Source organism: Schistocerca serialis, chromosome 3 (assembly GCF_023864345.2).
Source record: "Schistocerca serialis cubense isolate TAMUIC-IGC-003099 chromosome 3, iqSchSeri2.2, whole genome shotgun sequence".
Lineage (NCBI taxonomy): Eukaryota > Metazoa > Arthropoda > Insecta > Orthoptera > Acrididae > Schistocerca > Schistocerca serialis.
In genome coordinates this window covers 795260492-795274397 of record NC_064640.1, presented here as the reverse complement: position 1 = coordinate 795274397, position 13906 = coordinate 795260492, and the positions used below count along the sequence as shown (strand labels likewise).

The 13906-nt window shown below is 45.3% G+C and overlaps 1 protein-coding gene across 1 annotated transcript in view; it reads left to right on the top strand.

The window, feature by feature from the left end:
* Positions 1 to 13906, top strand: part of LOC126470637 (Fanconi anemia group M protein) — a 243069-nt gene that overhangs the window by 153028 nt on the left and 76135 nt on the right. Inside the window, exon 16 of the mRNA XM_050098618.1 lies at positions 1476 to 1544. Within this exon, the coding sequence (XP_049954575.1) occupies positions 1476 to 1544 (69 nt within the window). The remainder of the gene's footprint in view (positions 1 to 1475; positions 1545 to 13906) is intronic.

Sequence of the window (13906 nt, the reverse complement as noted above, 5' to 3'; positions counted from 1 at the left end):
CCTTGAATCCATGTCCATACGTCATCTTCTCATTTTGGTCATTTTACATTCAGAACTCAATTTGCACATGTAGTCTTCCTCTTTTTTTTGCATTCACTAGCCTGCTAATCGCTGTTTCCATGTTCTTCTGCCTATGCTATTAATTTCAATTTGTAGCCCGCTTCATATGACTACCTTTATTTTTTTCCATTACGAAACTAGCTATTAACAAAAATATTGTCCTGTTACCGATAACGCAGATAACTTTTAATTAAAGTTCACTGACACCGTAGACTATAGTGACGCATCATAGGCTTGACAGTATTCTGGGTTTATGATGGTGGGGCGGGAGGGAGACAGTGTTAGCAAGCTTGTGTTCGTCGCATTGGTGCACTACTGCTGTCAGCTGAATCCAATATTGCCAGGTAGAGATAGGTTTCTTGTGACATTGAATAGATGGCCATTTTTAAGACTGGCAGGAATTTTAAATCAAAAATGAACATTTTTATATTAATTTCGAGTATAAGACACACCTGAATTTTGGAGGCAATTTTTCCGAAGAAAACAGTGCATCTTATATTCTATAAAATATGGTACATCCTGTTCCATCCTATCACAGGCGTATCTTACTTTTAATAAGACAGGTACCCTATGAAAGCGTCTATGTCACTTAGCAGTCTGCACAGAATTTCATGTGGGTGTGCACACCAGTAAGCTGGCCTCATGAATTAGCTACCACTACCAAACTGGCTAAGAGAAAAGTCAGTTATCCAGTGGTACATTATGCTGCTAAGCAAACATGGGCAACTCCAGTGGCAACCTACAACCCATGCCACCTGGATCCCCCACCCCTCTCCCAGTATGAACTTCGCTTAGTTGTATAGATGCTAGTTTTCTTACAACACAGCCTTTTTCTCTGCAGTCCCCATGAAATCAATTTCTTCTGTCCCTCATCCACATCCACTCCTGTCTACATACCTTTCTCCCCACTCCTCCCCCTCTTCTCTCTAGTCCAATCAGTTAACCTTCACCCACATTGTTTCCCCAGCATAATTTCTCCACATGCAACTTCCCCTGCCTACATCAGGGTGAGCTTGACTCTGTCACATTCCTGTCCTGTTACCAAACTGCTTCTCCCTCTCCCCCTCCCCCTTCCTCTACTAGAAGTCCACTTTGCATGTCCACCTCCTCATCCATCACAGCTACCCTTCCATACTTTTCTTGCATTGCTTCTCTTGTTTCATACGTCAGGCAGCTATAAACCCTCCTATAAATAACACTGCAACACCAGACAACAGTTTGAAACTGCCTGTTATGTGCTCCAATAGTATTTTGTTTCGACTAACTGTTGATTAAAATGTCATGGCATAAAATTGTAAAATATTTAATTAAATTTAGGTACTAAGAAATTAAATCTGTTGCACAATTACAGTTTGCACTTTTTCCATGTGGACATGCAGAGAGGTTGTTGTAAAAAAATCAACATTTTCTTCCAGAAACTGAAAAATGTGAATCTGCAACAACAGAGATCTTGGAATCAGCTTTACTCCGTGACAATGAGAAAGGTATGTTAAGTTTAACATTTTTGTATGAGAATATTGATGTTGCATGAGGAAAAAACTTGAATCGGCCTCAAAGTAATTTCTTTGTATCTACAGGGTGTAACTAAATTCCCCCCTTTACAAATTTTGAGAACTTGTTGTGGGGACCAAGATGATTAATTTTAGCATAGGAACTCCTGTCTGGAAATGTATTGTGGTCCTGCTACACACAGCACATGTCGCTCTCCGACTTCTGCTGCTTGTTGTCTGGGTCCACTTAGAAGTAAGGCTTGAGGTGATGACCACTAACGTTAACACAGATATGGTATCTCCATACCATGTTCTGGTACACCTGATCACCAGTCCCTGGTCCTCCATCATCTGTCACAGCCACAACCCGTACCAGTAGGTCTTTGCCAGATGCCACAAGGATCTTGTAAATCAATAATTTGATGTTACCCCACAGGTAGCTGGTTAAAGGTGGGAGAATGTGCAAGCCAGGCAGTCGGGCCATCATGACCCATCCACTGTTGTCCAAATCGATGGTCAGATGATCTCAGGCTGCATATGAAAAATGAGGTGGTTTGCCATCATGCTGCAACCACACATTTTGACACACGTGCAATGGCACATATTCCAAGAGCCTGTGCAGTGCACCAACAAAGAATTGCAAGTAAGTGGCGCTCATGGAAGAAGGTATGACCCAATGACACATCCACCCAGAAACTCAGCCCAAATGTTCAGATTGTGTTGTTCCTGCAACCTGTGGGCACACAGTAGGCAGGTTTTCATCAGCCCATACATGACTGTTGTGAGAACTGAGAACACCTTCCCTGATGAACTTGGTTTCATCCATGAAAAGGACCTACCATGAGAAGTCAGACTTGTCCACACAGTGGTGCAAGAACCACCCGCAGAAGTGGACTTGTGATGCAAAATCCTGTGGCTGCACTGCTTGTATCTTCTGGGGATGGTATGGGTGTAGCTGCTGTTCATGCAGAACACACCAGACTGTATGGTGATTAAAACTCAGTTTAGGTGCTGTGTTGCTAGTACTCATTGTCATGTCTTCTTCCACTGCATGGGATGCAGACTTTTCAAAGTTGGGTGTGCGGCACCGCTGTCTAGCACCACAGTCGACTCTGTTGGTGGTGAATGTACCCATACCTGAGGCCCACTGTCCACCGCCGCAACGAGGGAGTGCGTAGCTGTTAGGTGGCGTGGAAAATGCTCTGAAGACAACTAATAAGCAACCCTCCTACTGCACCAAGTTAACCATACAATAAGATCATATTGGCGTATTCCACAAATCTGTACTTCACCATGATTAACAGCAACACACTAAAAATGAAACGTATGTATAGTTTGCATTCTGTTCTGTAGTGAATGATGACTACTAGACAGTAGTACAGTATGAACAAAGACAATAAGAACAGCAACAGGTACACACATCTCTGGGCAGATCACAAATGGCATGTAAATAAACATATAGTGGCCATGGGACATCAGTCTGACTCCAGCCATAACGTTTGACACATCTCCAGTGCAGCAAGTTCCACATTTAGCTATTCTTGTGTTTTCTTAATAGTATGTATTGCTTAAATTTTGTGCATGTTTTCATTTTGTAGAGGCTTAATCTCACATTTTGTAACAGTACATTTAGGCAGTCAGTAGCGCTTTACTTGATCATTTGTTTGTTTCGAAGACAAGTGACCACTCACTGCAGCCTAGTTAGCCAGTCAGTCCGGCTCCATCTGTCACTTGTGACACATCTCCAGGGCACCAAGTCACATATTTATCATTTGCTGTGTTTTCTTAATAGTATATACTGCTTAAATTTTGTGCATGTTTTCGTGTTTAAGAGATTTATTACCAGCATCGATTGGTGACAGGTCAGGAGGGTAACAAGTTGTATATCTAGGTACCTGTCAGCATTTATAGTTCCCTTCTTCAGTTAGTGTTGCTAGGATGGGTAGGATGTATGCATGCTGTATACTGATGCAGGAGGAGCTGGCTGCAATTCGCAAACAGCTTAATGTGGTTTTGGCTATGGTCAGCCCTCTCAGGCTGCTGCCTCAGGGTGTAATGGTGGCAGAGAATCTTGTACATCACGCGAGACACCTCAAATATCACTTATTACACCCACAGGCCCTGCTGCCAATGCATCTCCTAGTGTATTTGATGCATAGATCTGCCCTCAGAGCAGGGTGAGTGGCAGGACATAACGCATTCGTGTTGCTGGAGGCAGAGGGCCAGTGTGGAGGCTTGGTGTCTGGCCCCATCTATTCATCCTGTGAATAAACAGGTGGCCATTCCCTGCTTGTTATTGGGAGCTCCAACATTGAGTGATTTATGGATCCACTTAGGATAGCGTTCATGGGTGGAAAGAAAGCCAGTGTGCACTTGATATATCTGCCGGTGGGCCTCATTCAAGATTTGGAGGTGGCCTTACCTGCAGCTACTGAGCATGCAGGGTGCAGTCGTCTGCAAGTTGTGAAGGATCAACAGTGTCTGTCAAATGGGTTCTGAGGTCACCTTCAGTTCACACAGGTGTCTGGTGGAGGTGGTGAAAGCAGCTGGCCTCGCACTCGGGTGCAAGCTGAGCGTGCAATTTGCAGCATTGTTCCCAGAGCTGATGGGGGTCCATTGGTTTGGAGCTGAGTGGAGGGTCTCATACAAAGGCTTCATTGACTCTGTGGCAGTCTTGGCTGTGGATTTCCTGACTTGCATTATCAGGTGGGGAACTTTAGGACTCTCCTTGACAGGTCAGGGGTGCACAACACAATGGTAGCAACTACTCAGGTAGCGGAATACTTGTTGAGTGCACATGGGGCTTTTTTAGACTAGGCAGTAGTTTGAGGTACTCACCAGTTGATACTCAAATTGGGACATCAAACAGCGTTCAGAGTAAGGCACTTCAAATATCAAAATTTTATCAGTAAATTGTCAAAGTATTCATAACAAAGTTCCTGAATTTACTGCCCTATGTGAAATTAATCACACTCAAATTATTCTTGGAACAGAGAGCTGGCTAAAGTCTGAGGTAGAAAACTCTGAAATATTTAACAAGTAATGGAGTGTTCATTGGAAGGACAGAATAGATGCCAAGGGAGGTGGACTGTTCATTGCAGTTGACAAAAATATTGTCTCTATTGAGGTTGAAGTTGAGTGTGACAGTGAACTTACCTAGTTGCGTATAACAGGTCCAGGTGACACCAAGTTAATTATTGGATGTTTTTACCAGCCACCTGATTCTGCTGTGACATTTCCAGAGTCATACAAAGAAAGTCTACAATCAGTAGTGTGTAAATACCTAGGTCATGCAATACTAGCTGGAGGCGACTTTAACCTAAGTACTGATTGGGACCTCTGTGGATTCGTTGCAGGGGGTGCGGACAGTCAGTCTTGCATAGTACTTCTGATCACGTTTTCCAAAGACTGTCTTGACCAGCTACTTCAGCAGCCCACACACATTGGAAGTATCTCAGACCTTGTAGCTATTAACAGGCCGGACATTATCGATGTTGTCACTATGGAGACAGGTATTAGTGATCATGAGGTCACCATAGCAACTCTGGTTACAAAAGTTAATAAATCAGTCAAGAATGACAGGAGAGTGTTTCTCTGAGTAGATGAGCAGTTGTTAGCATCTCACTTAGACAATGAATTGCAATCATTCAATTCCAGTTTGGTGAACATAAATCAGTTATGGACAAAGTTTAAACAGGTTGTAAATTGTGCTCTGAACAAGTATGTGCCAAGTAAGTGGATTAAGATCCACCATGGTTTAGTAATGAAATTCAGAAAATGTTGAGGAAGCAAAGACTGTTGCACTCGTGGTTCAAAAGAGAAGAAGCAAATGACAAAAGGTAAAAGTTAGTTGAGATTTGTGCATCTGTGGAAAGATCTATGCATAAAGCGTACAACTTCTACCACCGTCATACCTTAGCAAAAGATCTGGCTGAGAACCAGAGAAAATTCTGGCCTTATGTAAAATCGTTTAGTGGGTCGTAAGGCTTCCATCCAGTAACTCGTTCACCAGTTTGGTGTGGCAGTTGAAGACAGCAAAATGAAAGCCGAAGTTTTAATTCTGCATTTAAGAAACTGTTCACACAGCAGAATTGTAAAAACCTATGGTCGTTTGACCATCGTACAGACTCCGATATGGACAGCATAGTGACAAACAACAAACATCCCTAGTGTAGAGAAACAACTGAAAGAGTTGAAAACAAATAAATCACCAGGTCTGAATGACATCCCAATTCAGTTTTACAAAGAGTACTCTATGGCATTGGCCCCTTACTTAGGTTGCAGTTATTGTGAATGTCTCACCGAAGTGCGAAGTCAGAAATGACTGGGAAAAAGTGCAGGTGATTCCCATATATAAGAAGGGTGAAAGAAATGGCACCCAAAATTACAGACCAATATCGTTAACATTGGTTTGCTGCAGAATTCTAGAACACATTCTGAGTTTGAATACAGTTTGAATACAATAAATTTCTAGAAACCCAGAAGTTTAAGTCTGTGATTCAGCATGTTTTCAGAAAGCATTGTCTGTGTGAAAGTCAGCTTGTCCTTTTGTTACATGATATACTGCTAACTGTGGATAAAGGGCAACAGGCAGATCCCTTATTTCTAGATTTCTGAAAAGCATTTGACACAGTTCCCCACTGCAGACTTAATGAAGGTACAAGCATACTGAATAGGTTCCCAGCTGTGTGAGTGGCTTGAAGATGTCTTAAGTAATAGAGCCCAGTACGTTGTCCTCAATGACGAATGTTCATCAGAGACAAGGTCTTCGTCAGGAGTATCCCAGCAAAGTGTAATAGGAGTGCTATTATTTTCTAAATACATAAATGATCTGGCTGACAGGGTGGATAGCAATGTGCAGTTATTTGCTGATGATGCTGTGGTGTATGGGAAAGTGTCAAAAATACGTGACTGTAGGATGATACAAGATAATTTGGACAAAATTTCTAATTGGTGTGATGAATGGCAGCTGGCTCTAAATGTAGAAAAATGCAATTTAATGTGGATGAGTTCGGAAAAAAAAAAAAAAAAAAACCTGTAATGTCCAGATACTGCATTAGTATTGTTCTGCTTGACACAGTCATGTTGCTTAAATATCTGATGGTAATGTCTGCAGTATGAGATGGAACGAGTATAAGAGTGGTAGGGAATGCGAATAGTCTACTTCGGTTTATCTGTGAAGGAGACTGCATATAGGATGCTAGTGCAACCTATTCTTGAGTAATGTGAGGGTGTTTGGGATGCACACCAGGTCAGATTAAAGGAAGACATGAAGCAATTGAGAGGCAGGGTGCTAGATTTGTTACCGGTAGATTTGAACAGCATGCAAGTATTACAGAGATGCTTCTGGTACTCAAATCGGAATCCCTGGAGGGAAGCCAATGTTCTTTTCGAGGAATGTTATTCTGAAAATTTAGAGAACCAACATTTGCAGCTGAATGCAGGATGATTCTACTGTTGCCGACATACATTTCACATAAGGACCATAAAGGTAAGATATGAGAAATTAAGATTTTTATGGAGTCATACAGACTCATTTTTCGCTCGGTGTGTCTGTAAGTGGAAGAGGAAATGACATGACTGGTGGTGGTACAGGGTACCTTTCGCCAAGGACTGTACAGTGGTTTGTGGGATATGTGTGTATGTAATACTGTAGTGGCTCTGAGCACTATGTGACTTAACTTCTGAGGTCATCAGTCGCCAATACTGTAGTCAGTGGCACAAAAATGCAGGAGATTTGAACATGTGTTACGATATTTTGCATGTAATGGGAAAATACTATGTTTCCGTACAATAATTTCTGATGCTAAACTTAACTGTCTTGGTCCCCACTAAAGATCTTCAACACCTGTAAAGGGAATTTATTATACCCGGTATAAAATCCATTATGGATTACGTTTTGAGGACTGTGATTGTCATTTAGAATGAAGAAACACAAAATTCTGTGTCATTCATGAAGTTTTACTTTATTTACTATGTGTTTTGATGGTTAACCATTATCAGGTGAGAGGCATCTTCTACATGGCTGTTACTAGTAGTAAGCATTGGTGATTTTGTGTAGCAGCATGTGAGATGGCCAGGGGGCTATGTTGTGATCAATGTACAAGCAATTTCACTTTTCAGTGGAAGAATGTAGCACACATACTGCTGCATTTAAACTTGCAAATTACAACATAACGTCTTGGTCACATCTTGTATCACTGCACAAAATCATACTAACACCCACCGTGTATAACATACCTTCCATCCAAAAGAGGAAAGGCCACTGGATCTGATGGAATACCAGTTCGATTTTAAACAGAATACGCTAAGGAGCTTGCCCCCCTTCTTGCAGCGGTGTACCGTAGATCTCTAGAAGAGCGTAGTGTTCCAAAAGATTGGAAAAGGGCACAAGTCATCCCCATTTTCAAGAAGGTATGTCGAACAGATGTGCAGAACTACAGACGTATATCTCTAACGTCGATCAGTTGTAGAATTTTGGAACACGTATTATGTTCGAGTATAATGACTTTTCTGGAGACTGGAAATCTACTCTGTAGGAATCAGCATGGGTTTCGAAAAAGACGATCGTGTGAAACCCAGCTCGCACTATTCGTCCACAAGACTCAGAGGGCCATAGACACGGGTTCCCAGGTAGATGCCATGTTTCTTTACTTCCGCAAGGTGTTTGATACAGTTCCCCACAGTCGTTTAATGAATAAAGTAAGAGCATATGGATTATTGGACCAATTGTGTGATTGGATTGAAGAGTTCCTAGATAACAGAACGCAGTATGTCATTCTCAATGGAGAGAAGTCTTCTGAAGTAAGAGTGATTTCAGGCATGCCGCAGGACCGTTGCTATTCACAATATATATCAATGACCTTGTGGATAACATCGGAAGTTCACTGAGGCTTTTTGTGGATGATGCTGTAGTTTATCGAGAGGTTTTTGAAGTGGACTGACAAGGCAGCCAGTCCACAGTGACGGGTAGCCGATAGAAAGGCACGCGTACACACTCACGCCGACGGGCGTCAATTCTGGAACAGGATAACTATTGAATGGTAGCAAGAAAAGTACGTAGCTGCTTTATACTTAACTTTATTATTTGATGACTACAGCATTCTTCTTGAGACATTTATACTATAACTCTCAAAGTAGGTAAGGCTAATGGCGCCTTGCTAGGTCGTAGCCATGGACTTAGCAGAAGGCTATTCTAACTGGCTCTCGGCAAATGAGAGGAAGGCTTCGTCCGTATGGTCGCTAGCAATCTCCTCATACAACTGGGGCGAGTGCTATATCGTCTCTCGAGACCTGCCTTGTGGTGGCGCTAGGTCTGCGATCACACAGTGGCGACACGCGGGTCCGACATGTACTAAATGGACCGCGGCCGATTTAAGCTACCACCTAGCAAGTGTGGTGTCTGGCGGTGACACCACATTCCTCCCCCGCAAATCGGCGAACGGTCGTGAGATAAGGCTTCCGCCCGCCGTGGGGAGGACCCCATGTTGACGTATGCGACGAGGTGGGGAGCCTAACAACAGGCGAGGCTGTGCCACCCGCACCCGGCCATTCGGTCCGAGGGGAGCTAGGAAACGCCTGAAAAGCTAGTCCAGGGTGCACGTCAACATGCGGTGTATGCGCCCGTAAAGAAACATGAGGGGCCGAAGTGTCGACCTCCATTGCGTCGGGGTAGCCGACGCGCGATGACGTCACGTGGTCCGGAGCGGTCGGGAGTTCCATGGCGGAGGACAGCTGGTCACGGGAAGCGATCGGCGGCGCGTGACCCTGGGAGGCGCTTGGCGGCTGCAGCGAAGCGTCTAATGCGGGCGGCACCGGCGGGAGAACAGGCGGCGGCGGCGGCGGCTGCGGCTGCAGCTGCGGCTGCAGCTGCGGCGGCGCGTCGCCATGGGGCAAATGGGAAGGCATCGTCGGTAACACCTGGGGATGAGGCGAGCCAGTAGATGGGTCCCCAGGGCGCTGACCGGACGGCACCGTCGCTGAAAGCAGACGGGGAGCGGCAGAACCCGTGCGGCGACAGAGGCGCAGCTGATTGAGATGCCGACGCACCTCACCAGAGGCCCCCAAAACCAAATACATCGCGCGGCCGAGGCAGCGAAGAATGCGCCCTGCGAGCCAACGCCGTGAACCGCGATAGTTGCGATAAAATACAACGTCGCCTGGAGCAAAAGCAGGAGTCTGCCGCTGCACAGAAACCTGATGCGGCGGATGCAGCAAAGACATCAAGGTGCGATGAGGACGACCGTGGAGCAACTCAGCCGGCGAGCGACCATCTCGGGGCTGAGAGCGATACGAAGACAAAAAGAGCAACAATGCGTCCTCCCGAGAATGCGACTCTTTCAATTTCAACATCTGTGACTTGAAAGTCCGGACCAATCGTTCAGCGGCACCGTTGGACTGAGGCGAAAACGGCGCGGACGTCAGATGTTGAATACCATTGGCCTGGCAGAATGACTGAAATTCTGCGGACATGAATTGTGGGCCATTGTCGGAAACAATAGTCTGCGGAAGACCTTCAATGCAAAAGATAGCAGACAACGCTTGGATGGTGGCGGAGGACGTCGTGGAAGACATCCGGACAACAAAAGGAAAATTACTGAAGGCATCGACCAGAACCAACCATCGAGCATTCCAGAATGGACCAGCAAAATCAATGTGCAAGCGTTGCCAAGGGGAAGTGGCTTTTGGCCATGCAAAGACTTTCCGCGGAGGTGCGGATTGTTGTTCGGCACACGCCATGCAAGAAGAACACATATTCGTAATCGCAGTATCGATTCCGAACCAAGTACAGTGCTGACGAGCAAGTTGTTTCGTTCGTACTATACCCCAATGTCCTTGGTGAAGAAGCCGTAAAACATAGGACTGTAACGAACGTGGGACCACGACTCGGGACTGATCATTATCAGAACGCAACAACAAAACACCACGTCGAACAAAAAGTCTCTCCTTGTGAGCAAAAAATCGGCGAACCAACGGATCCTCGATCCGAGACTTTGACAAAGGCCATTGCGTAGCAACAAAACGCAAAACAGTAGCAAGGACAGGGTCAGCAGCTGTGGCTGTAGCTACACGACGAAAATCAATCGGAAACGATTCGACCTCTTCATCGGTTTCCGAATCAATGAACATGCAAGCAAGTTCGGAAGAATCGAATGCTTTATCCTCAGCAACAGGCAAACGGGACAACGCATCGGCGTTTCCGTGCTTAGCAGTGGACCGATACAAGATATCGTAGCGGTACTGCGAGAGGAAAATAGACCAGCGAATGAATTTCTGCGCTGTACGTGGAGGTACAGGCTTGGTCGGATGAAAAAGCGATGTCAAAGGTTTGTGGTCTGTGATGATGGTGAAGTGACGACCATACAAGAAATCATGGAACTTAGTAACACCAAACACGAGAGCCAAAGCTTCTTTCTCTATCTGTGAATAAATTCTTTGCGCAGACGAGAGCAATTTGGACGCAAAGGCAATAGGGCGATCATGGGAGCCAACTTTGTGCGCAAGCACAGCACCGATCCCGAAATCCGATGCATCTACCATCAACAAAAGGGGTTTCTGGGGATCGAATGGCGTAAGGCACGTATTAGAAAGCAACGCCGATTTCAACTGGCGGAAGGCGCGTTCGCATTCCGTCGTCCAGACGAACGGAACACCTGTACGGCGTACGCGATGAAGCGGAGCTGAAAGAGAAGAGGCATTGCGCACATTCACGCACACCTTGTGACGCTAAATCGTTCAATGTTCTTGCGACCTCATCACGCAATGCGTGGGGAACATTGTGCGCTCTGAAAAATGTCGGTTGCGCACTTACTTTCAGTTCCAAATGTGCTTCATAGTTTTTAGCGCAACCTAAGCCTGGTGCAAAAATGTCTGCAAATTCATCACATAAGCGAGAAACACTGTCTGAAGGCACAGTTTGATGCACTGATAGGACCTGATTTACAATAGACATGTTAAACAACTGAAATAAATCTAAACCAAACAAGTTCACTGCAGAAGAAGAACGAAGAACATAAAATGACACAAGTTTTGTTTGTCCTTTATATGTTGCAAAAAGAGTGCACTGTCCTAACACAGGAAGTGTCTGTCCGGAATAACTTTTTAACTGAACATTTGCGGCACGCAACGGAGGTGCGCCCAGTTGTTTGTACGTGTCGTGATTGAGCAATGAAACTGCAGCTCCGGTATCGAGCTGGAATGGTATCACTTTGCCTTCAAAGTCTAAGTCCACAAAAAGTTTATTGTCCTGCTGACGACAAGAGCGACTGTTTTGTGCAATTGGAACAGACACATGTACAGAATCACTTGCTAATTGACGTGATTTCCGGCGACGTCGACGCACAGTTTTTGTGGGATGAACACAGTCACTGTTAGAGAAAGTGTCACTGGACGAATCGGAATTAACGACATGAATGTCCATGGGCGAAGGTCCACGAGCCTGAGTGTCCTTGGTTCGATTCCGGCGCGAAGCAAAGGGCCTGGAATGGTTGTGATTGTCTGAACGGAGCTTTTTCTGGCAAACACTTTGAACATGTCCTTTCTTATTGCAGAAAAAGCAAATAGCTTGGCGTGACGGGCAATGTTCACGCGAATGTCTAGTAGCACACCGCGGGCATGATTTCACTGCATTTGTGTGCTGGCGCGGCACACCTGGCTTAGCGCGCGGCGGCAGCTGTGCGGACGTACTCGAGGGCAGTTGACCGGGCCGCATAGCGCGAGCGCGCCCGGCGGGCCGGTTAATGTTACACACGGCTGGCGAAGTTTCGAAAGATTCCTGAGCACAGTCAAGTGTGTCCTGCCTATCCAATATGTCTATCACTTGTTGAAGGGAGGGATTAACTAGTTTCAAAATTTGCTCCCGTATGCGAACATCAAAAACGTTCTGTGCAATTGCATCACGCACCATTGTATCTGAATAAGAAAGACCACAGTCACAGTCAAAGGCACAGTCCCTAGTAAGTCCTTGCAATGTTGCTACCCACTCCCTATTAGTTTGACCGGCCGTACGTTTTGTACGAAAAAACGTATACCGTTTTGCAACCACATTAACTGTTTCTTTGAAATAGACATCTAATGCAGACAAAATTTCCTCGTAGGACAGAGTTGCTACGTCTCGTCGGGGAAACAATTTCACTATCACACGGTAGGTGGACACACCGACACAAGAAAGCAAAAACGGCTGCTGCTCATTACCTTGAATTCTGTAGGCAGCGAGGTGGAAGGCAAACTGGCGGGACCACTCTTGCCAGGTCTCTTGGTGCGGGTCGTAGTGCCTAAAAGGCGGTGCAACGGCAGGTTGTGGCTGCGGTAGCGGTGAAGCGGCGGCGGCCGCATCGGTGTGCAGCGCACGTTGACCCTGGACGAGCTGTCCAAGGGCATCCAATAACACCTGCGTCTGCTGATTCTGCAAGCGATAAAATTCGGACAGTACATCTGGCAAAGCCATGACACAAATAAATTAGGGCAAAGCAAAACACAAGATCCTTTGTAGACTCGTCGCCAATGAAGTGGACTGACAAGGCAGCCAGTCCACAGTGACGGGTAGCCGATAGAAAGGCACGCGTACACACTCACGCCGACGGGCGTCAATTCTGGAACAGGATAACTATTGAATGGTAGCAAGAAAAGTACGTAGCTGCTTTATACTTAACTTTATTATTTGATGACTACAGCATTCTTCTTGAGACATTTATACTATAACTCTCAAAGTAGGTAAGGCTAATGGCGCCTTGCTAGGTCGTAGCCATGGACTTAGCAGAAGGCTATTCTAACTGGCTCTCGGCAAATGAGAGGAAGGCTTCGTCCGTATGGTCGCTAGCAATCTCCTCGTACAACTGGGGCGAGTGCTATATCGTCTCTCGAGACCTGCCTTGTGGTGGCGCTAGGTCTGCGATCACACAGTGGCGACACGCGGGTCCGACATTTACTAAATGGACCGCGGCCGATTTAAGCTACCACCTAGCAAGTGTGGTGTCTGGCGGTGACACCACAGTTTTAACAATGGAAAATTGTGCTAAAATGCAGGAGAATCTGCAACAAATTGACGCATAGTGCAGGGAATGGCAATTGAATCTCAATGTAGACAAGTGTAATGTGCTGTGAATGCATAAAAAGAAAGATCCTTTATCATTTAGCTACAATATAGCAGGTCAGCAACTGGAAGCAGTTAATTCCATAAATTATCTGGGAGTGGGCATTAGGAGTGATTTAAAATGGAATGACCATATAAAATTAATTGTCAGTAAAGCAGATGCCAGACTGAGATTCGTTGGAAGAATCCTAAGGAAATGCAGTCTGAAAACAAAGGAAGTAGGTTACAGTACACTTGTTCACCCACTGTTCGAATACTGCTCACT